The 24,606-nt window shown below is 45.3% G+C and overlaps 1 protein-coding gene across 1 annotated transcript in view; it reads left to right on the plus strand.

The window, feature by feature from the left end:
- The window catches only part of MED13L (mediator complex subunit 13L), a 578,965-nt gene that overhangs the window by 278,322 nt on the left and 276,037 nt on the right, over window positions 1–24,606 (plus strand). Inside the window, exon 3 of the mRNA XM_030217813.1 lies at window positions 12,466–12,550. Coding sequence (XP_030073673.1) covers window positions 12,466–12,550 — 85 coding nt within the window. The remainder of the gene's footprint in view (window positions 1–12,465; window positions 12,551–24,606) is intronic.

The raw sequence follows: 24,606 nt of genomic DNA on the forward strand, positions 1-24,606 counted from the left end.
CCTGCCTTACCCATTCCTCCCTCCTCCCGGAGTCCCTCTGTTGTTGCCTGCCTCCAACTTTCCTCACAGCGTTAAAAAAAAAAAAAAGAGCGCGCTTTTACTGCATGGCTGTTCTGAGGCTTTTTCCAGTCATCCTGGTTCTGTGCAGCTTGACTGGAGCTCGTTGACTCGGTCTTCTGAGGTGAGAGTGGTGCCCAGCTCCTCCGGGGTGGTCCCGCGGACGCCATTCTGATTGGGGTAAGTTTTGGTGTGAAGCCACCATTTTATTGCTATATTCCCGTCCTGTGAAAAAAACGGACGATGGCTGCTGAAGGAGTTAAGCACTGCTCCCATTGTGGTAAATGCAGATCAGCAGTGGGGCTGTGTAAAACGTGCTCCTTAGACGCTCACGCTAGTTTGAGCATGGCGAGCGATGTTTCTTCCCGCTCGATGGAGCTGGCAGCGGGTGCCTTTTTGGAAGCACCGCATGCCTCGACCCTCGCGGTTGCGGAGGAGTCTGAGTGCAGGGGGACGCCTCATTTAGAGGCTGCCAGAGGAGCTCCTACATCCGTTTCTCCTAATTCGGAGGCGGAGGGTCAGGGTGAGTTTTTCTCCTCTGAGTTTGTGCTTTTAATGCATAAGGCTTTTATGCTGAAAAGAGCTCTGCTGCAGGTGTCTGACACTGCGTTGCTTCCTGGCTTCCCTCCGGGTGTTGATGCCCCGGGGATGACTTGAGAGGTTATTTCCTCCCCCGAGCATTGGAAACACGCTAAACATAGACGGGTAAATTCCCCGTCTGAAAGGTGCGCATATCCTCCCCCCCCCCCCCTCGCCGTGGTCGGGCTGTGGAGAGTCTGAGGGATCTGGCAGACCCTCAGGGACGGATGATCCAGAGGAGTGTGCCTGTTTGCCACTGGATTTGGATGATCCCAATGCGGTCTGGATTTTCCACCACGACGAGCTGCCAGCCCTCATTACTGACGCCTTGCAGGCCCTCTCGATTGATGATCCTGCTGAAGGCAAGGCCTCCTCTGTTAATCTTAGGATGGCGAGTACTAAGAAGCCTACTCGGGCCTTTCCTGTGCATGACTCCATCCAAGAGCTTATTTCTGCTCAATGGTCTGACCCCGATGGGCCTTTAAAAGTGGCCAGGGCTATGGGTCAGCTTTACCCTCTGCGTGAGGAGCACTTGGCCCCTTTGGGGATGCCTAAAGTGGATGCATTGGTCACGGCAGTGACAAAAAAAGACCACTCTCCCAGTAGAGGGAGGAGTCGCTTTGAAAGACATGCAGGACTGGCGGCTTGAGTCCGCGCTGAAGTGGTCCTTTGAAATTGTGGGCCTTGCCTTGAGGGCGTCTATTTGCAGTTCCTATGCAGCCCAGGCATGTCTTTCCTGGCTACAGCAGGCAGTGGAACAGCCCGCCGATGGTGTGGGCCCCTTTTCTGAGGTTGCCCCGCAGATGGAGTCGGCCCTGTCATTTTTGGCTGATGCCCTGTATGATCTGGTCAGAGCTTTGGCTAAACAGATGTCTGTGGCGTTGTCCGCCCGCCGCCTTCTTTGGCTGCGGCATTGGGCGGCTGACATGGCTTCTAAGCAAAGACTGGTGAGGCTACCCTTTCGGGGCCTCCTGCTATTTGGAGAGGAATTGGAGAAGATTGTGAAAGACCTGGGGGAATCTAAACCCCAGAGATTACCTGAGGATAGACCGCGGCCTTCTTCCAAGGGTTCTGTGTTTCCCTCCTCTTCCAGACCTCGCTTCCGTGAAGCTCGAAGGTATCGCTCGGGGCGCTCTGCCCGTTTTCAGCAGAGAAACTCCTTTTGCTCGGACAAACGTTCCGCAGGGGCCGGTTTAAGGCCAGGAGTTCAGGGGCGTCCTCCACAATGATGGGACGCCAGTCCACTCCTCCTTGCCTGCAATAGGAGGATGTCTTTCCCTTTTTCTAGAGGAGTGGACCTGGAACCTGGGGCTAGTGTTGAAAGCTCTTCAGTGTTCGCCCTTCAAGACGCTTAGGCGAGCTTCGGAGAAGGATGTGACTCTTTTTGGTGGCCATCACATCGGCTAGACTCGTGTCTGAGCTGCAGGCATCCGGAGTAACGGTACGTACAGTGCCTTCCTTCCTGCCTAAGGTGGTTTCAGCGTTTCACCTGAACCAGCCCATATTTCTTCCTTCCTTTTCTAGGGAAGAGTTTCCGGACTCCTTTGGGCAGTTACATCTTCTGGATGTCCGCAGGGCGCTGTTGCAGTATCTTCAGATGTCAAATGACTTCAGGACTTCTGATCACCTTTTTGTCTTGTTGTCAGGTCCTCGGCGTGGAGGTCCAGCGTCTAACACCACTATAGCCCGTTGGCTCAAGGAAGTCATTTTTGTTGCATATCTGCTTTCAGGTTGGTCTCCACCTGAAGTTTTTAAGGCGCATTCCACGAGAGTCATCTCCTCCTCGTGGGCTGAAACGGGTGCACTCTCTCTTCAAGAGATCTGTAGTGCGGCTACTTGGGCTTCTCAGCTCTCTTTTGCTCGGCATTACAGGCTGGATGTTGCAGCGAAGCAGGATGCTGTTTTTGGAGCTCAAGTATTGGCTCGTGGTGTGGTCTGTTCCCACCTTAAATAGAGATTGCTTTTGTACATCCCATCAATTAATGGATTCATCTGCTGCTGATGACAAGGAAGAGAAAATTAGGTTATTACCTTGGTAATTGTCTTTCCTTTAGTCACAGCAGATGAATCCATGATCCCTCCCTGTCTGACTTTGTTTTTTGTTCAGATCTTTTATGCAGATATAAATCTCATTGGGAGAAGTTGGAAAACAGTTATCAGAATTTCTACATGATGTTCTACTACAGGAGGTTGAGATTGTCCCTCCTTTAATGCTCCTGTTATGGGGCGATTGTTCACTGTGAGGAAAGTTTATGTTATTATACCTTTATGGTTCACTTTGCTTTGGAAATCTCAAATACTGAAGGCAGTTGGGGCTAGCCGTCCTAGAGGCACTATGGTCTTTCAGTGTTCTCTATCTCCACCTGCTGTTAGGCGGATACAACCCATCAGTTAATGGATTCACCTGCTGTGACTAAAGGAAAGAAAATTACCAAGGTAAGAACCTAATTTTCCCATTTTATTTATTTATTTATTTTATTGCATTTGTATCCCACGTTTTTCCACCTCTTTGCAGGCTCAATGTGGCTTACAATACATCATGATTAACAGAAATACATGAAAAAGTATACATGTAGTGATAACTGCCGGATTTTAAAGAACAGATCCATTTTCTGGTAGTGTTGGAGGCTTTAATTGTTTAATAATTATTTGTGGGCATACACACTTAGAACACCGGCCAAAAAGAGCATGTGCAATTTTTCCCCGTGTGCATGCAGGTATTCCTAGAAGCCTAATTTGGATTTGGTCAGGGTTGCAGTGTGATATTAGGATGAATTCAAAGAGTATATTTAGGCACTTATGTTGCTTTTATAACATAAGTAACTTTTGGACATTTCACGTGGGTGTCCTGTTATGAAATTTACCCCTGAAGTTGGTTTTCAGATACCATTTGGAGAAAACCTAGTTGCAGATATCTTTGGTTATGTTGTATTTTTGGCAAGTTTTAGATGTTTTGAAACATGAGGTAAAGTCCCTGGGTTAGAAGCTTGTAGACGATGGGGCTCATTTTCAAAGCACTTAGACTTACAAAGTTCTATAGGTTCCTATGGAATTTTGTAAGTTAAGTGCTTTGAAAATACACACGTTTGTGCAGTTTGAAAATTCCCTCCGTTATGCATAGAGTTCTTCTATGCGCAAGCTTTTCTGTTGATTTTTCAGAGCCATAGTAAGGTTAGCAATATTGAGTAGTACAACACTGGCCAGGTCTGTGGTTGTCAGCTCTGGTCCTTCAGATGCACAGACAGGAACCAGTGATGCAGAAATATTTTCCTATTGTATTGGGAGCTACAGGCTTGATTAAAAATAATTTTCAAATACACCTGGATAGATTTCCTATACAACTTACATCTTATGAACTCCTCCAGAAGGAAGCTCTTTTTGGCACAATGCAAGTACTAAGATGATAGCAGTAAATTTGAGAGACCAAGATCATATGCCACACACCCTGGCCTAGTAGTGAAGTTCATTACTGCCACGGTATGTACGAAACTAGCCCATCTAGAGACATTTACCCTAAGAATAGCCAAGTCATGTAAATTAGTGCAATCAGATAAATGATATCCTGAAGACTGAATCTATTTGCAGCTCTGGAGATTTGAAGCTGAAAACACCTGAACTATGTAATTTATAAGGGGTAGTGTGTTGTACAAAACATTTTCCAAAATGGTGGTGTTAAACTCAACACAGATAACACTGTCACTGTTTCTAGAATAGATATACTTAATATTGGGGGTGCTCAATCCCCACTGAACCACCTATGGGCTATCTAGTATTTTGTAGGAAGGTTATGCAAGGTTCCACATTAGGAGTCACCGATCAGGAAAAGGATCTTGGCATCATCGTTGATGATACATTGAAAACCTCTGCTCAGTGTGTGGCGGCGGCTAAGAAAGTAAATAGAATGTTAAGTATTATTAGGAAAGGAATGAAAAACAAAAATGAGGACGTTATAATGCCTTTGTATCGCTCCATGGTGCGACCGCACCTCAAATATTGGTTCAATTCTGGTCACCACATCTCAAAAAAGATATAGTAGAATTAGAAAAGGTACAGAGAAGGGTGACGAAAATGATAAAGGGGATGGGACGACTTGCCTATGAGGAAAGACTGAAGCGGCTAGGGCTCTTCAGCTTGAAGAAGAGGCGACTGAGGGGAGATATGATAGAGGTGTATAAAATAATGAGTGGAGTGGAACAGGTAGACGTGAATCACTTGTTTACTGTTTCCAAAAATACTAGGACTAGGGGGCACATGATGAAGCTACAAAGTAGTAAATTTAAAATGAATCTGAGAAAATATTTCTTCAGTCAACGTGTAACTAAACTCTGGAATTTGTTGCCAGAGAATGTAGTAAAAGCAGTTAGCGGGGTTTAAAAAGGTTTGGATTGCTTCCTAAAGGAAAAGTCCATAGACCATTATTAAAATGGACTTGGAGAAAATCCACTGCTTAAGCAGCATAAAATGTATTGTACTGTTTTGGGATCTTGCCAGGTACTTGTAACCTGGATTGGCCACTGTTGGAAACAGGATGCTGGGCTTGATGGACCTTTGGCCTGTCCCAGTATGGCAACGCTTACATTCTTATGTGCCCACCCCTGCCCTCACATATTTGCACCAAAATTTTGACAATTATAAGCATCATATGTCCAACACCACTTCTCCCAGAGCAATCCTACAAAAATGCCAAATTTTTTGTTTTTGTTTTTTGTTACATTTGTACCCCGCGCTTTCCCACTCATGGCAGGCTCAATGCGGCTTACATATACAGGTACTTATTTGTACCTGGGGCAATGGAGGGTTAAGTGACTTGCCCAGAGTCACAGGGAGCTGCCTGTGCCGGGAATCAAACTCAGTTCCTCAGTTCCCCAGGACCAAAGTCCAGCACCCTAACCACTAGGCCACTCCTCCACTCCAAGATCCTTTTCCTGGTCGGTGACTCCTAATGTGGAACCTTGCATAACCTTCCTACAAAATACTAGATAGCCCATAGGTGGTTCAATGGGGATTGAGCATCGAGGGCCCCTTTTACAAAGTAGTGGTAAGTCCAGGCCCTCCCTCCCACCCACTCGGCGTCAAGCATTCCTTCCTCCCTCCCTCCCACCCGGCACCAGCCCGCCCGGCCTCCATCCCTCCCTCCGAGCACGAAATTTAAAAGTCTTCCCTTAAGGTGGCGTCAGCAGTAGCAGCGAAAAGCGTGCTGCTGGTTCGGTGCGCCTTCAGCCTTCCGTCTTGCAAGCTGTGGTCCCGCCCTAACAGGAAATGAGGGCGGGACCAGAGCTTGAGAGACGGAAGGCTGAAGGTGTGCCGAACCAGCAGCATGCTTTTCACTGCTACTGCTGATGCCGCCTTAAGGAAAGACTTTTAAATTTTGTGCTCGGAGGGAGGGATGGAGGCCGTGCGGGCTGGTGCCGGGTGGGAGGGAGGGAGGGAGGAAGGAATGCTTGACGCCGGGTGGGAGGGAGGGTGGCCTGCTGCCGGGTGGGTGGGAGTGAGGGAGGCCTGGTAGGAGTGAGGCAGGCCTGGTGCTTGGGTGGGAGGGAGGCCTGGAGGCCTGGTGCTGGGTGGGAGGCCTGGTGCTGGGTGGGAGGGAGTGCTGGGTGAGTGGAAGGCCTGGTGCTGGGTGACAGGCCTGGTGCTTGGTGCCAGGTGGCCTGGTGCTTGGGTGGGAGTGCTGGGTAGGTGGATGGCCTGGTGCTGGGTGGGAGGGGAAGCCTGTTGCCAGGTGCTGGGTGGCAGGCTTGGTGCTGGGCGGGTGGCCTGGTGCTGGGTGGGAGGGAGGGAAAGAGGCTTGGTGCTGAGTGGGTGGGAGTGCTGGGTGGCCTGGTGCTGGGAGGGAGGCCGGCCTGGTGCTGGGTGGGAGGGAGGCCTGCCACTGGGAGAGCAAGGGGGAGAGGAGGGTGGCTGGACATGGGTGGCCGGAGGGGAGGGCAGGGGAGTGAGGAGGGTGGCTGAACATGGGTGGCTGGAGGGGAGGGCAAGGGGGAGAGGAGGGTGGCTGGAGGGGAGGGCAGGGGAGAGAGGAGGGTGGCTGGACATGGGTGGCTGGAGGGGAGAGGAGAGTGGCTGGACATTTGTGGCTGGAGGGAAGAGGAGGGTTCCTGGACATGGATGGAGGGCAAGAAATGGAGAAGAAAGGAGGAAAGTAAAGAAATAAATGGAAAGGAAGCCCTGGAAACTGAGTTAAGAGAACTGATAGAGAGCAGCAGAATCAGCGACTAGGACCAATATGGATAGAAAAACAAAATCACCAGACAACAAAGGTAGAAAAAATCATTTTATTTTCATTTTAGTGTTTGGAATATGTCCAATTTGAGAATTTACATCTGCTGTCTTATTTTGCACTGGGTATACTGGAGCTGTAACAACTTACAGAAATGATTTATAATGAAAGAAAATCATGTTATTTTTTCCTCCTATACTAGTATAATATTTTCAATGATGTCTGTTTGTATGTGCCATGGCTGGTGTAAGGGGGTGTGGCTATCAGGGGTGGAGTCATATGTGGTGACCCCGCCCATAATGAGTACCGGCACTTCGCGATAAATAATTAGATTTTGGGTTGCTGTTTGGGCACTCGGTCTCTGAAAGGTTCACCATCACTGACTTATAGCATTTTTGCTCCTTTATGCCAGGATTTCTGCCTTGTCATCTTCCCCCTTCCCAACCATAGAAAAATTAATTCTTACCTGATAATTTTCTTTCCATTAGTCCCAACAGATCAATCCAGAGACTTGTGGGTTGTGTCCCTCTACCAGCAGATGGAGATAGAGAGAACCCCCGAGGTTTGCTATATGTGGACCTGTGCAGCCAAGTAAACCTCAGTATGAACGATACCAAAGCAGTGGAATGGAAACAATAGAAAACTCTCCTGACATTGTCAGACCAAATCCCGCTAAGCAAACTGCTTTTACCACATTCTCTGGTAACAAATTCCAGAAACAGGGGTATAGCCATGGGAGAGCCTGGGCAGACCAGGGCCTATCCACTTATGGCTCATTCCCACTCAGCAGCGCTGCACCCTTTGTGTAGTTGGGAGAGATCCCCAAGCCTCTCCAGGTGAAGACATTTGAAAGCTGCCAGAACTTTAAAGCTGGCCAAAAATGTGTGAAATCAAAATATAAAGTTGTTACCTAAAACTTATTTTGTCTTTATTCCTGTGGTGTATGATAATGAAGGATTTGGTTCTGAAGCCAGGAAAATAAAGGAACCATTCAATTGATTTGCTGAAAGGTTATGAAAAGAATGGTCAAAATCAGTAATAATCTCTTTTTTTTATTATTATTTATTACACTTGTATCCCGCACTTTCCCACTAAAAGCAGGTTCAATGCGGCTTACACAGTAGTAGATAATACAGAAATTTTAGATAAGGTAAGAAATTAAGTATAACATAGTGATAGTATGGATGGATAGGTACTACTACTACTACTACTTAACATTTCTACAGCGCTACTAGGGTTACACAGCGCTGTACAATTTAACAAAGAGAGACAGTCCCTGCTCAAAGAGCTTACAATCTAATAGACAAGTGAACGGTCGGTCCGATAGGGGCAGTCAAATTGGGGCAGTCTGGATTCACTGAACGGTAAGGGTTAGGTGCCGAACGCAGCATTGAAGAGGTGGGCTTTAAGCAAAGACTTGAAGACGGGCAGGGAGGGGTCTTGGCGTAAGGGTTCAGGAAGGTTGTTCCAAGCATAGGGTGAGGCGAGGCAAAATGAGCGGAGCCTGGAGTTGGCGGTGGTGGAGAAGGGTACTGAGAGGAGGGATTTATCCTGTGAACGGAGGTTACGGGCGGGAACGTAAGGGGAGATGAGGGTAGAAAGATAGTGAGGGGCAGCAGACTGAGTGCATTTGTAGGTAAGAAGGAGAAGCTTGAATTGAATGTGGTATCTGATCGGAAGCCAGTGAAGTGACCTGAGGAGAGGGGTGATATGAGTATATTGGTTCTGGCGGAATATGAGACGTGCAGCAGAGTTCTGAACAGACTGAAGGTAGAGATAGGCGATAGAGAGGGGGAGTAAGGTGGGAGATAAAGTCTGGGTCAATGTTCTGTACCTGAACCAGTCAGAAGGGTTGGCGTCCCAGTGAACATTATCTACTGGGGCTGTGGATTTCCCCAGCAGATGCAGCTGTAAGCTTACTTTTGCATACACAATAGCTATTGAACAGTTTAAAGATGAAGGTCTAAATAAGTAAGTGGAAAAGTGAAGCTAAAAACGTGTTTTAGGGATATAGATTGAAGTGGCTGTTAAGGAAATGGAATGATGATATTGTTAGGCGAAAGAAATACTTGCTGCTTTCCATAGAGCTAACAGGTCTGTTTAAGTTACGTTAAGACTGTGTAGCTCTAATAGCTTTGCTTGGAAGCTGTCAGTAATGCAATTACTTGACAACAAGAGGTATAAGGCAACCAGAACTGTAAAAGTGGCAGAATGTAATAGAAGTAATAAGTCTGGGTAGTCACTAATGACTTCAAACAAAAATTTCATAAAGTGGTATGACAGCCGGACTGTTATCGATCAATAGCATTATATTAAATTGGATATTTAATTTTGAAATACTGTGTTATACCAATAAATATAGTGTTATGGAACTTTTCATTCTTTCGGTGACCAGGTTAGTTTCTTATTATGGATTAGAGTGCCATGTTCAAACTGTGCTGTAGCCCAGCACTGCTGTTAGTGTTTTCACACACATCTGATGCCTACGGAGTGGAGGAGTAGCCTAGTGGTTAGTGCAGCAGACTTTGATCCTGGGGAACTGGGTTCGATTCCCACTGCAGCTCCTTGTGACTCTGGGCAAGTCACTTAACCCTCCATTGCCCCAGGTACAAAATAAGTACCTGAATATATGTAAACCGCTTTGAATGTAGTTGCAAAAACCTCAGAAAGGCGGTATATCAAGTCCCAATTCCCTTCCCCTTTCCCCTTAATAGAGTGAAGGAGTAGCCTAAAGGTTAGAGCAGCAGACTGAGAACTAGGGAAGCCAGGCTCAAACCCCACTGCCTTATGATCTTAAGCAAATCACTTAACCCTCCATAGCTTCTAGTACAAACTTAGATTATAAGCCTTCCAGGGCTGGAAGCTACCAACTGTACCCGAGTATAATGAGCTGCTACGGAGAAAGGTGTGAGCTAAATGCAAATTCAAATATGCTATTTCTTTGTATTAAGTGCTACTTGTATGCACACTAGAAGACCAGAAGGCTTGTTGAACATGAAGGCAGTTTCAAGCCTCTATAACTTGCTCTAGGGGTAGCTAATACTGCCTCGCCTCACCCCACGCGTGGAACAAACTCCCCGAGCCCATACACCAGGCCCCCCTCCCTGCCCATCTTCAAATCACTGCTTAAAGCCCACCTCTTCTATGTCGCCTTCGGCACCTAACCACTACACCTCTACCCAGGAAATCTAGACTGCCCCAACTTGACATTTCGTTCTTTAGATTGTAAGCTCCTTTGAGCAGGGACCGTCCTTCTTTGTTTAATTTGTACAGCGCTGCGTAACCCTAGTAGTGCTCTAGAAATGTTAAGTAGTAGTAGTGGATTGCATGTGTATCAGTGGAGTTTAGGACAGAAGGAACTAATCCACGTTACCTTCAGCAATTTACCAGTGTAAATAGGATAGGCCAGCGTTTCCCAAACTGTGCGCCGCGGCAAACTCACAGGGGTGCCGTGGCGGACAGTTGCGGACAGGGCCGGCGGTGGGGCACTGTAGTGGTTGCTGCTGTGGCAGGAAAGAATCCTACTCTGATTTTTTCCTTCCCTCTGCCGCTCCTCTGTCTCCCTTTCCTCTACTGTGCTGTATTGCTGCTGCTGAGTTTTCAAACTGGCTGCTGAGACTTCGGCGGCACAAGACTGCTGCCGGAAGCCTCGGCAGCCATTCTGAAAACCCGGCCGGCAGCGAGCAGTGCAGCACAGAAGAGGAAAGGGAGACAGAGGAGTGGCAGAGGGCAGGAAAAAATTCAGAGTAGGATTCTTTCCTGCCCTCGCAGCAGCCACTAAGGATCAAGGTAGGTCCTCTTGGGGGGTGGCAGCGGCGGCGGCATTGGCATCCATGTTGTCATTCTTTATTGTTGGTAGCATTTTTAATTTAATCTCACATTTTCAAACATGCTGGCTTATGCAGCATACGGATGTACACAGAGGAAGTATAATAATGGAATAACTTTTCATAGGTAGAGTAGTAAATTGTAATCACTGTGTCATTTGGAGAGGCTGGTTAAGGGGACACCCTAGCTCTGGTATATTTGTGCAGAGGAAAAAAAAAGAGATCGGTGTGACTGGGTGGGGAGGGCGTGCAGTGAAAAATTGCTTGTACACGAAGGGTGCCGTGAACTGAAAAAGTTTGGGAACCCCTGGGAAAGGCAATGAAAGCAGATTAAATCTAGAACTGGATTTTGGACTTGTATGTGGAAACAGTACCGGTAACTCCTGGGGATGCCAAAGGAGACCAATGAATCAACAAACAAGCTGTAGTTTATACATTTTTTGGACTAATTTAATACATTTCTGACTAGCACCTCCTTCCTCAGGTTCAAGTGAGAATATTGCAAAGGATGCTGAAGACAATAGGCTGTGATTGATGGTTTCCTGATGGGTTCTTCTTGAAGGATATATAGAAAATGATGCGAAAAAGACAGCATTACCCCTATACCCACTCCTTCCTTGAAAGTGATCTTTTGATGTTATTATCTGCCTTTGTATTTCAGTGATTTCCAGGCCTTATAATGCTACTTCTGAATGTGTGTGCTAATTCATATTTCTAGTGGCCAGCTTGGCTACTGATGTAGTCATTGTTCTGGATAATGTATTTCATTATGTTTGATGTCCGTGGTATTTAAAAAAAACAAAAAACCCAAATAACCCCCCCCCGCCCCCCAAAAAACCACCTTTCAGTAGGCGGGAGAAATGAGAAATTGTGCTGTCTAGACATTCTTTTTTTAGCATTTGTTTCAACCTGATAACATGAAAAGTAAATATATAGCACAGCTCGGGGCACATGTATATTCTTTGAAAGTCATTTCACTTTTAGACTGTAGAAAACGGAGTGACCTGAATTCTAAAGACCTGTAGCAATGAAGTCCTTAAAATTATGGCTGCATCTCTCTCTCTGTCTCTCTCTTATATTTATTCAGTATAAAGTGTGTCAGATTAGTTTCTTGAAACAGAACAGATCTGTACTCACAATGTCTGCGTGTCTACTGGGAAACCAGATATTGAACTGCTGAAGCGTTGGCTGCTTTGATACTTGAATTCACCATGTTGGCCTTTTTTTAAAAAATTCTTCCTAAAGCTTTCACATCTTTATTTAGCCCTGTGTTAAAACAGTCATAGTGCTAACATTTAAAGAAAAATATCTCCCTGTACTAGCGTCAGCTTTTGCTAACATTTCCATGGAATTAGTAGTTCCCAAATTTTTTATTAAGATATATTTGTGTATGTCTTAACTACCAAGGATGCCAAGCACTTCATTACAAATTTCTACTTCTGTTTTGAGATCCATAGTAATTATTTTATTTATTTATTACATTTGTATCCCACATTTTCCCACCTTTTTGCAGGCTCAATGTGGCTTACAATGTATCGTGCTTGTTGGAGAATAGATTAGAAAATATATCATTAGTGTTACATAAAGACAGACATTTTGCACAAATCTATCCCAGTCCAAATATTAAACTAAACAGAAACCTAAGAATCTGTGTATAGCTTGCATCTTGCTTCAGCCAGCCATGTTCCTGTGTGTTAAATGCAACTTTTGAACATTGTATGATCTCTTTAGTTGCTTTGGAATGATTTCACTGATGGCCTTTGCTCATTGTATTTTTTCCAGTGGTAGAAGAAGGACTGTGGGAGAATGGCCTTTCTTATGAGTGTAGAACCCTGCTCTTCAAGGCAATCCACAATTTACTGGAAAGGTAAGCCAAGCTCATTCTAAAGCATGTGTAGCATAGAGATCAGCTGAACTTCACCTTCTGTTACTCCATAGTCTGAATTTGTATTATTTAATGCTCTGCATGATTAAGTGAGTGAGAAGCAGCCTTGTGGTTCGGGCAGCCGGCTGAAAACCAGGGAAGCTCTTTCTGACCTCCGTTGGGTCAGGGACAAAGTTGGGCCCTGTTTGCAGTGTTTAAAGAATTAGTGAATCAGCAGTTGTTAGAACAGGTAGCCTAGTGCTAGGGGTTACAGTGACTGTTCACTTTCTGGCTTGATTGAATGTTGAGTAATAGGAGATTGTCTTTGTTTGCCTTTATGGCACTTATAGTTGCTTATTGTATATTTTTTTCTGTTTTTATTATTAGATATAAGGGTTGGATTTTAAATTATAATAAATGAAATGAAAATAACCCATGATAAAATAGCATACTTGTGCATTATATTACCACAGGAAAATGTATTGCAGGATTTAATAATCCTGTAGTAACTTTTTATATGTGGTACTATATTGGGGAATGTCGTGTATTCCTAGCTGTGGCAATGGAAAGATCGTGGGTCCATTCTGATGTAAAGAGGCAGTATTCATTCAAAAATACTCCCCTCCCTTATCATCCCTGATCTATGATTCCTTTTTTCAAAATCCAAAATGCAACCACCAGGTCAGAAAGGACTATGGATTGTTCCTGCCACCCTACTGCCCACCAAGGGTACCACGATGGATAAAAAGCAGGGGGATAGGACTGGGGAGGGGTTGATTCTGCATTTTCTTAAGGGGCAAGGGGAGTAGGTCTGGGGAGAGGTAATCTGTATTTTAAAAAGAGATCAAGTACCTGAGTTAGTTTATGAGAGGCCATATTTTTTTTTTTTTTTTTAAAGGAATCAGGAAATGGGGGAGGGCTCTTTGTAAACCTTCACTGGCTCATTTGATAGAATCTTGAAGAATGTCGGGTTCATATATTGATGGGCCAATGCTTCTGGGAGAAGTTAACAACCTTTATTTCTCTCTCTCTATGTTTCTCTCTGTACCTATCTATCTTTCTTGAATTTTGTTATAGACATTGTCATGTCAGTCCCTAATTAGCATTCCCACAGAGCCCTCAGAATGCAAAACCTTTTGAGTTAACAACGTGGATACTTTCTCATAACCTATTTTACCTCTAGACTTGAATCTAATTTTACATTTTCCTGGTCCAAAACCAAAAACGAAAAAAAAAAAATGATCCGACCAAATCACTCTTCTGGCACCTAAAATACTAATGAAACCCCTTTGCCTTCATTCTTTTGAAACAGCTTATTCAAGTGATAGTAGATTTCAATGAATTGGGTTTGGTGATGGGTTTATGTCAGGAAAGGGAAAGGGGATGTGATCTGATACTCTGCCTTTCTATGGTTACAGCCAAAGCACTTTACATATTACACAGCTTATGAAGTTTAACCCAAGCTATAGTGCATGCATTTCTATGCTTTATAGCTCATTTATTCCAGTAAAAATTCTTGTGTTGAGCTATATTATTGCTAACTAGCAAACATTAATTAGCAAATAACGCACCTTATTGCCATAAAGCACTTGGTAAATAGGGAAGTCAGGTTAATTGCTGAAGAATCAAGTTGTCCTCCCACACTGGCGAGGGATTTCATCTCAGTGGATTGCATTCGTGAATCCTGTCATGAAACATTTTGTAGCTGGTTGTTTGGATATTTGTGTATCATTTATAAATTCGTGATATACTGCCAGTGCATCTAAATGTGATCCTCACTACCTCTCTACCCTCATCTCCCCCTACGTTCCTGCCTGTAACCTCCACTCACATGACAAATCCCTCCTCTCAGTACCCTTCTCCACTACTGCCAACTCCAGGCTCCGCCCGTTTTGCCTTGCCTCAGCCTTTGCCTGGAACAATCTTCCTGAACCCCTACGCCAAGCCCCCTCCCTACCCATCTTCAAATCCTTGCTTAAAGCTCACCTCTTCAGTGCTGCTTTTGGAACCTAACCTTTCGAACATATAGGCTGCCCCAATCTGTCTGACCTATCAGATTGACTGTACATTTGTCTTTTAGATTGTAAGCTCCTTGAGCAGGGACTGTCCTTCCATGTTAAATTGTACAGCGCTGCGTAACCCTAGTAGCGCTTTAGAAATGTTAAGTAGTAGTAGTAGTAATCTTACCAAAGAAATTGCAAAGCCAGTATTAGAAAGGTAAAATTTCCCAGTATTGTAGATATTGAATAATACTCAAGATGTAAATGGAAGAGAACTCCTCTTTTTATTTTCATAGATAGGCTTTCCTTGTAGAATCCTTTTTGGAAGGTGATGAGACATGTAAAACTCCCAGAAAAAAATATCATTATATATTGGGGTCTCAGAAATAAGTTGTGAGTACACATGAGGATGTAGACTCAAGTGGCTGAAATATACAGGTTGTCCATGTTATGCCCTTTCTTCCCAGGAACCAGGCTCTTAATAGGAAGTGAATTCAGGCCTTTACCTATCTCCTGTACTGCCACTGGTCTTAGCCTTATGATGATCTGCTACCTGATTGGCCCTTCTGAATAACCTGTGGGCTGATTGGACCCTGTATGGACCCTGTAGAAGGCACCCTCTGATCAGCTCCTTCTGCCTATATAACCTTGGAACTTCCAACCCTTTCTGTCCTCAGATAAGTCTCTTGTGGGAGCTCCGAGTGCTTTATTTTCTGACTTTTGGTGTCTGATTTCCACTCGTTTTCCTATAAACCTGTTCTGACCATGTATGCTGTCTTTGCCTGCTGTTTGGATTTTGTTCTGTACCTGGTTCTTCTCCTGCCTCATCTTGTGTCCTCTCTGTTGGAATACCTGTGCTTCAAGTCCCGGCAGTTGTTGCATCCTGAAGGGCTCAACCTGAAGGAAGGAGGAGCTGTTACAGGTGAAGGTGCACTTTCTAAGACCTTGATGTTCTGTAAGAGTGGACCTAGCTGTAACATTATGTATTAAAGTGGCATTTAAAGTTCATGATTTTTGCAGTCTGAAATTCATGAGCTAACTGGTTCTTTCACTTTGGACCAGTTTGAGGTAGTCCTGCTCTCTTTAAACATTTAATCCCAGTGCTGGAGATTTACTACCATAGTGCTGGAGGTTGGACGGCCTATGAGTGAGGTTTTTCTCACAAGCCCCAGCCATGTCTAAAACTTTTGTTGTCTGGGCATTTTATTTTTCTTATTGTGTTGGTCCTAGTCTCTGGTTTCTGCTTTCTTCTTTCTTCTCTTAACTGTCATCCCAGAGTCTCCTTATCCATTTCACTCTTCTTTTCTCTCCATGTCCACCATCCATCTTCTCTGAGAATCCCTATCTGACCCAGCATCACCCCTGGCTTCCCACCATGTTGAGCATCTCCCATCTCTGTGTCCCTAATCACCACCTCCATGTACCAGCATCTCTCTTCCTTCCCTCCTGTCTCTCTCTCCTGGCCAGTGTCTCCCCTTTACAGGACCAGCAGCTCTCCCACTTCCTTCTTTCCCCTCATGTCCTCCCCCCACCAAAGTCCAGCCCTTCTTTCTGTCTCTGCGCCCTCTGTCTTCCTCACCCCTACTCATTGGATCTCTCTCTTCCATACCTGACGACCTGTCCAGCAGCTCTCTCCCTCATTGCCTCCCTCCCAATGTAGCACCTCTCTCCCTTCTTGCCCACTCTGATGCAGCACCTCTTTCCCTCCTTGCCCCCCCTCCCAGATTCAGCTAGCATCTCTCTCCCTCCTTGCCCCCCACCCAAATGCACCTAGCACCTTTATCCTTCCTTGCCCCCCCAGATGCAGCTAGCACCTCTCTCTCCTTGCTCCCCCCATGCAGCTAGTACCTCTCTCTCTCTCCTTGCCCCCTTCTCAATGCAGGTAGCACCTGTCGCTCATCTTGTTCCCTGATGCACCTAGCACCTCTCTCCCTCCTTGCCCTGGTGGGCAGCAGCAATCCCTATTCACTGCTGCTCATGCTGGCTCCGAGGTTCAAGATTTCGGCTGTGACCTCTTGCGGGATTCTTGTCAGAGTTTGCAGCCACCATTTAGAACCCTGAAGATGACACAGAAAGCAGCAATTGGGGGATCGCTGCTGCCTGACCTCCCCTAGACCACCAGGGTATCATTCAGGCAGGTCCAGGGACTCGGTGTTCCCCAAAGTGTGAGAGGAGGGAGCTTTGGTGTATAAGCTGGAGTCCGGGCCTGAATGTGTGTGACATAGAATGTCTGTAAGAAATATCTTTCTCTTCCCATATAGCAGATATAATCCCCGCCCTCCCCATTCTTCTAGAAACAGGTCCTACCAATTTGGAGGGATAGGATCTTCATAGACAGGAGAAATGTCAGAACCCATCTGTCTGCACTAACAACCCCAGTTAATGATATTAATAAGGGGCACCTTTCCACTTTTTCATGATATTGATGAAGTATCTCTTGAGTGCTTTCACTGATGGTTTCAAATCGGTTTATATGGTATGTACAGGTACTTATTTGTACCTGGGCCAATGGAGGGTTAAGTAATTTGTTCAGAGTCACAAGGAGCTGCAGTGGGAATCAAACCCAGTTCCCCAGGATCAAAGTCCACTGCACTAACCACTAGGTTACTCCTCCACACTCAAGGGAGAGAGGTGCTAGCTGCTTTTGGGAAGGGAGGGAGTATGAGAAGATAATAGGAACCACTTACTCTTCCCTGGATTCAGGTGGAGAACGAAAGGGCCAGTTAACATGATAAGGTTCTGGCCACAGTCTGCATGGAAATAATTTAACACCTGGTATAAGACAGGTTTTAAATGTTTGCATATACTGGGCTCAAAAGGAAATGGTGGGAAGAGGCTGCATACCACCCTGTTTCCTAGGGACCTGCTGAAGTCTCTCTCATTAACATGTGGTTTAGCACTGACACGTAAGCTTGCTGAGGGATCATCTCGATGTGCATGTGCAGCCAATACTGTGATCCCTACTATTTTTTAAATGTGTACAGATGGTCTGTACAGGAACGTTAGCACTTTGCAGCTTATGTAGTAAGTTTAAGTTTATTAGTTGCTTCTCTGTTGCATCCATTAGCTGAAATGGAAATGCTCCATGTTGTCAAACTGGTTTGCCAGGTCTGAAGCTAGGGCACTTAAGACAAATATTTTCATCCCTGACAAGAATATTAGTCTGACTGTGGGGCTATTGTATTCATTTGCAAAGGTCTGAGAATTTATGCTTACAGTTCAGATTTAAAGCTTTGGAAGTCTGTGTTTCACATATCAAAATATGAAATTATTTTCCTATTTTCAAACTAATAATCCCATCCCTTTGATCCAAGATAAACTTGTCCTGGAAATTCACATAGCCCTGTGGGTTGTTGTCCATCTTGGGCACTAATTTGTCAATGGCCTGATTACTCTTATTAGTGAGAAGGGATGTTGCCATTATTCAGAGCCATAGCCAGGCACCTATGGCCAATGGAAAAACTACGCTTCCACTATCCAAATGATGACATTTGCCTCCACAATCCCCCCCAGTCCTATTATATTAACCACAATTGAAAATTACTTTTAAACACATGTCCATATTCAGAACCGTGGACATTTTAAGAATGCGTGTGGTACAAACATCACAAAGAAAATTAAGTTATAGATACATTTTTTTGAATCTGAGAATTCATTTTCTTAAAAGTCAGATATTATTGTTTGCTTATTGTTTATTGCTTAAATGATACAAAGAAGTGTACAAACGCCAAAATAAGAAACTAGCAGAAAGGAATGCCATACTCAAATAGCACAGGAAAAGACCAGACCAAGAGAGCACCAAAGAATGGCAAAAGTCGGCTTCCTTAGAGCCATAAAGAGAAGGTAGACTGGTGTACATTTCTGATCTGATGTAGCCAGCTGCAGCAAACACCTAGACTGAAAATGCATGGCTAAACAAATAAGATCTGCTGTGTACTTGTGGAATGAGGGTTTTGCATTCGAGGCCAGCAGCAAAACAAATCTACGAAGATGAAAACTGACTGGCAGATAGAGACCAGAAAAGCCGAAGGTAACGATGGGAGTGAAAGAAGACGTTGTTTAGGGGAAAGGGTCATAGATTTCATTTAGCGCCTTTCTGTGGGTACAACCAAAGCGGTTTACATATACTATATACAGGTACTTTCTGTCCTTAGTGGGCTCACAATCTTGTGATTGTAGCAATGGAGGGTTAAGTGACTTGCCCAGAGTCACAAGGAACTGCAGTAGGAATTGAACCCAGTTCCCCAAGTTCTCAGCCCACTGCACTAACCATTAGGCTACTCCAGTTTGTAAGGCATAAGCAAAGTGAAACTGCTTCATTGTTGTAAGGGAATCTTGCAAGCTGCGACACCTTCTAAAGGACCTACAGGCACATATAGCTGAAACATGGTGCTGTGTCAAGTCTTTAATATGTGCAAGTTTAGGCACACCTTTTCTGATTGTATTTTTCAATAGATCCCTCAGGAACAGAAGTTGACATAAAGTCTGCATTATACAAAGTTAAACTTGTTTCTGCAAGTTTGAACACATAAGTACTATTTATTTTCTGGGTTTTAACAGATTGAACATAATAAAAAGGTTAAAATGGCAGGTTTAAAAGTATGGTTGACTGGACAAAGGGAATAACCACCACAGAAGACACAAGTCAAACAATGGTGTAGCTAGCCATAGGACACGGATAACATAGTAAATCACGGCAGATAAAGACCTGTACGGTCCATCCAGTCTGCCCAACAAGAAGCACTATTTATTGATGGACCTGACATTTTGGCAAGGTGGCCTGCATCAGGGGGTCAATAAAATATACATACACACACATATTAAAATGGATAAAAACATCACACACAAGAGTGCTAAACCTCACCCCCAACAAAACTACATAGCATATATCATTATAAAATTAATAAAAATGAAAATCAAGTTAAATAAGGTATAACAGACAAAGCGAACATTGGTATGTGCCTTTTATTACAATGTACTTTTGTGAATTTTAATGTTTTAGTAAGCTGTTTAAATTTACAGCTGTTTTCTTTATACCTTTCTGTTTGCTTAGTCTCTTTGACCCTCAGGGGGAGGAATGCTGGCTTTGGCCTAACCCCTGGTAAGCCTTTCCTCAGCTGAGAGGTGCTCAGCTCTACCACCGGCTGCCTTTCAGATGCTGTGGAGGACTTGTAGCTCATCTGCATATCCTTACAGCCTTCTGCATTTCCTCACAGCTGTATCCGGGGTGACTCCAGTTCCACCCCGATCTTTCCAGGGCCTTCGCTCCAAGTGCACAGAGTTTCCAGGTGCTTTTTGGCTAGGATCAGGCGACCCTCAGGGGGAGGAATGCTGGCTTCGGCCTAACCCCTGGTAAGCCTTTCCTCAGCTGAGAGGTGCCCAGCTCTACCACCGGCTGCCTTTCAGGTGCTGTGGAGGACTTGCAGCTCATCTACATATCCTTACAGCCTTCTCCGGGGTGACACCCAGGTCCACTCCGATCCACTCAGGGCCTCCGCTCTAGGTGCATTTTTCTCTTTACATCTTATCTTCTTCCCAGTTGCTAAAGTACCTCAGTCATTTATGGCCCCTATTCACATTCTCTTCCTAGCCCTGTCCCTTCCTAATCTTTTCCCTCACCCCCTACCTCTCTCCGCTACAGGAACTCACTGCCCATCCATCGACTTCATCACCTCACCTTCTCTCCTACCCTCTTCCTCCCTCTTGGCTTTTAATCTCCGCCTCTTTCTTCCGTCCATTTTGCCTTCCCCATTCCACCTAAATACTTCTCGCCTTCGACGCCTTCGTGGCCACACCTCTCCTACTCTCCTCCGCTCTCTTTTACTCCTTCTCTTACTCTCAGCCGGTGACATCAATCCCAATCCTGGCCCCCCTCACCAACTATTATCCCAGCTCTACAGATCTCACCGCGACCTCTCTAACCTCATCTCTATTTCTCTACTCCCCTCCTCTTCTCTGCCCTTCTCTTGCGCCCTATGGAATGCCCGCTCTATCTGTAACAAACTCGCCTATATCCAGGACCTCTTTATCTCGCGTCACCTCCATCTGCTCGCCATAACAGAAACCTGGCTCTGCCCTGATGACTCTGCTTCAGTCGCAGCCCTGTGCCATGGCGGTTATCTATTTTCACATACTCCTCGCCCTGCTGGCCGTGGGGGCGGTGTTGGACTACTTCTCTCTCCCTCCTCCAGATTTCAACCCCTTCTTCCACCTCCTTTCAGTATTATTGGTGGCCACGCATGGCTCAAGATATCTTGTGTCTACCTGTCCCACCTGCGCCTGAAACAAGTCTTCCCCGGGCAAGCCGTGGGGACTCCTGCAGCCTCTACCGATTTCAGAGGTCCCCCTAGCAGGAGATATCCATGGATTTTGTTACAGATCTTCCCAACTCCCAAGGTCACACTGTCATTTTGGTGGTGGCGGATCGATTTTCCCGAATGGCCCATTTTATTCCCATGAAATCCCTTCCTTCTGCTGCCACCCTTGCCACAGCTTTCATCCCAACACATCGTCCGCTTACATGGACTTCCGCTATGAATCATAAGCGATCGGGGCTCCCAAATCACCTCGAGGTTCTGGAGAGCGCTGTGTTCTTCTTTTAAGATCACCATCCACTTCTCATCTCATCCGCAGACCAATGGACTCGTGGAACGGGTCATTCAAACTCTCAAGACCTTTCTGCGGATGTACACTAACAGTCGTCAGGACGACTGGTCTACATTACTTCCCTGGGCAGAATTCGCCTAGAGCAACAATCTTCATATCGCCTCGCAAACCTCACTATTCTTAACTGTGTATGGACGCCACCCTCGTGTGCCGCTTCCGATTCCTCAGACCAAGCCTCGCCTCTACTTCAGCGGATTCTCACTGATATCCAGCAACATCTCCAGCAGGCCTCGGATAGGTACAAGCGCTTTGCAGATCGGAAGAGACGAATGGCACCAGTGTTCCAACCTGGACAGAAGGTATGGCTCAACACCAGATATTTGAGGTTGCGCTTACCTTCCTTCAAATTCGCGCCTTGATATATAGGTCCTTTTGCGGTGCAGTCCCGGGTGGGGGCTGTCACTTATCGTGTCCAGTTACCAGTTAACCTTTAGGTTCCCAATGCCTTCCATGTGGCCCTGCTTAAGCCATTTCTTACCTCCAAATGGCACCCAGAGCCTAAGAAGATTATAGTCCCTGATTCTGAGCCTGATCCTGAGTTCGAAGTGGAGGAGATTCTGGACTCCAAATGTCAGAAAGGACGGCTGTTCTACCTGTTGTCTTGGAAACACTTTGGTCCTGAGGACAATTCTTGGGAGCCCGCAACCAATGTCCACGCTCCTGATCTGGTCTGAGAGTTTCATACCCGCTTCCCATCTAAACCCGGACCGGGGGGGGGGGGGGGGGTACTGTCACGCCCCTCACTTTAACGGTAATGGCACTCCCTCTGTCAGTGTAGGGCCAGGGTTCCCTTCACAGCATCTCTGCCCTGCTTCCTTGCTCCATGGGGGTTGGATCCCCGTGACTGGTGTTCTGGTTGTCCATCTCTCAGCCCTTAACCTATGGGCTCTCTGTCCTGCCTCCTTGCTCCATGGGGATTGGATCCCCTTGACTGGTGTCCTGGCTGTCCATCTCTCAGCCCTTAACCTATGGGCTCTCACTTGCCTCCTCTGCTTTTTCCCTATTGGATGCCTGGCTGCTTCCCTTACTCTCCTTCTCAGCTGTTTCCAGTGAATGCCTGATGCCAGCACTATTTCTGTGGAACCCTTCCCTGCCTCAATGCTTCGGCTTCTACTTTGGTAGGTGTTACTTGCTCTGTAGTTTGCTTCTTCTCTGCTTTGTCCCTCGTTGCTGACTTTGCCTGTACCTGGATTACTCTCTTGTCTGCTGCCCGCCTATTGATATTGCCTGCACCTGGATTACTCTCTTGCCTGCTACCTGCCTACTGACTTTGCCTGTACCTGGATTACTCTCTTGTCTGCTGCCCGCCTATTGATATTGCCTGCACCTGGATTACTCTCTTGCCTGCTGCCTGCCTACTGACTTTGCCTGTACCTGGATTACTCTCTTGACCTGCTGCCTGCCTATTGACTTTACCTGTGCCTGGATTACTCTCTTGCCTGTTGTTTGCCTATTGACATTGCCTGTTCCTGGATTACTCCCCTGCCTGCCTATTGACTTTGCCTGTACCTGGATCACTCTCTTGCCTGCTGCCTGCCTGGCCGATACGTTCACCACCCCGCTTCCAGCTCTGTCTCGTAAGTCCTGCAGGCCGCCCTCACCTAGGGGCTCAATCTCTGTGGAACAGTGGTCAGTGCAGGTGAACCTGATCCGAGTACGGGGCTCAGCAGCGCTCTGCTTGGTACAAGAACTCACAAGTCTGACAGACACACATGTATAGAAGGGAAGGGAGAGGGGAAAATGCATGTGGATGGAAAAGGAGGGCAAAAATGCTGCAAATGGATAGCAGGGAAGGGAAGTAGGGAATGCACATGGAAGGGATGGAGAAACACACAAGGATGGAAAGGAAGGGAGAGGGGGAAGTGCACATAGATTGAAAAGAAGGGAGAGGGGAAAATGATGCACATGGATGGAAGGGAAGTGAAGAGGAAATGCACATGGATGGAAGGGGAGAGAATGAAGGTGGAATGCTGCACATGGATGGAAGAGATGGAAAACTAAATTTGAGAAGGAGGCAGAAAATGGAAGAAAGCTGAATGTGATAGATCAGTGCTAAAGATGGATGTAGGGCAGGAAACGAAGAAGAAAGGAGGAGAGAAAAAATAGCAAATTGGCAGGAGGTCCTGAAAACAGAGCTAAGCTCACAGACAAGGGGAAGCAGAACCAGATGATTAGAAAAAAAATTTCAGACAACAAAGTTATGAAAAATGATATTATTTTGTTTAGTGATTTAATTCTGACATGTTTGAGAAATTGCATCTGCCAGTGTTATTTTGCACTGTACAGGAGGAATGCATTTCCTTCTATTTCTCTGGTTGTTTGCTTCTGAAACCCTCAGTTTGGGAGAGCCCATGTATCTGGCTGATTGATTCTGCTTGTTGGTGATGAAAGAAAGTTGCTTACTTATAGCAGGTGGTTTCTGTAGACTACAAGATAAATTGGGCATACAAATCCTCTCATCTCCTTAAGAGACCTTGTCCCAGGACTTTGTATTCTGTTCACTTTCTTTCTTGTTCTTCATAACCACAGATCACACACTTGTTACAGGTAAGCAACTTTGCTTTATTATGGAACACCAAATATTGTATGCAGTGTCTCTTTGTAACTGTTTCCAGATGAATACCTTGGGCTCTGAAGGTAAATCTTCACCCCTGTCAGGGAATCCAGGAGTGCCCAAAAGGGTCTTAGCCTTTGCATACAATGCTGATCTCCTGCTCTTAGTGGTATGCTCAGAGGGGAGTGCTACAGGCTTTCTTTTACAAAACAAGAAAACAAATGGGGGTTCTTTCTATATTTGTTTTTCTTTTATGTAAATAATGGACATGTTAGAAAAGAAGTTTGTGGCATTGATTACTGATCCTTGGAGGCTGTTAGTTTTCTGACAGTAATAGTAGTTTTCCTGGTAGAAGATCAAAGCAAATTAGACAACATGGATTTTGGGCAACAGCGATTGCCTTGGAAAAATATACAGTAGCTTGCTACCTGTTAATTCAGTAAAACTGTAGACTTGAATATTTCTCTAAATCATTCTGGAAGATGCTGTTTGCTAAGAATTTTTGTAGTTTTTAAATAAAATATTTCAAAAGTTGTTAGCAATTCCTATTTCTTTCTTTTTTTCCCTCCCTGTTTCTGTATTCCCTTCATAGTATTTATCTTGAAATTTCTCATTGGTTTTCTTTCTCTGCTTTTTTAATTCAATAAGGTTCAATTTTCAAAATTAGTCTCATATACCTGTATGTGTTTTAAAACACGTCAAATCACACAGGTGCTTAAATCTCTATTTTAATAACACTGGACCCTGAAATTTCTCTGTTTATATCGCAAACCTCATTCCTTTTAAAATAGAAGAAAAAGATCGTATGTGATGATCTTAAGGTGGCCGAAAAGGTGATG

The sequence above is a fragment of the Microcaecilia unicolor genome, chromosome 11 (genome assembly GCF_901765095.1).
Source record: "Microcaecilia unicolor chromosome 11, aMicUni1.1, whole genome shotgun sequence".
Taxonomy (NCBI): domain Eukaryota; kingdom Metazoa; phylum Chordata; class Amphibia; order Gymnophiona; family Siphonopidae; genus Microcaecilia; species Microcaecilia unicolor.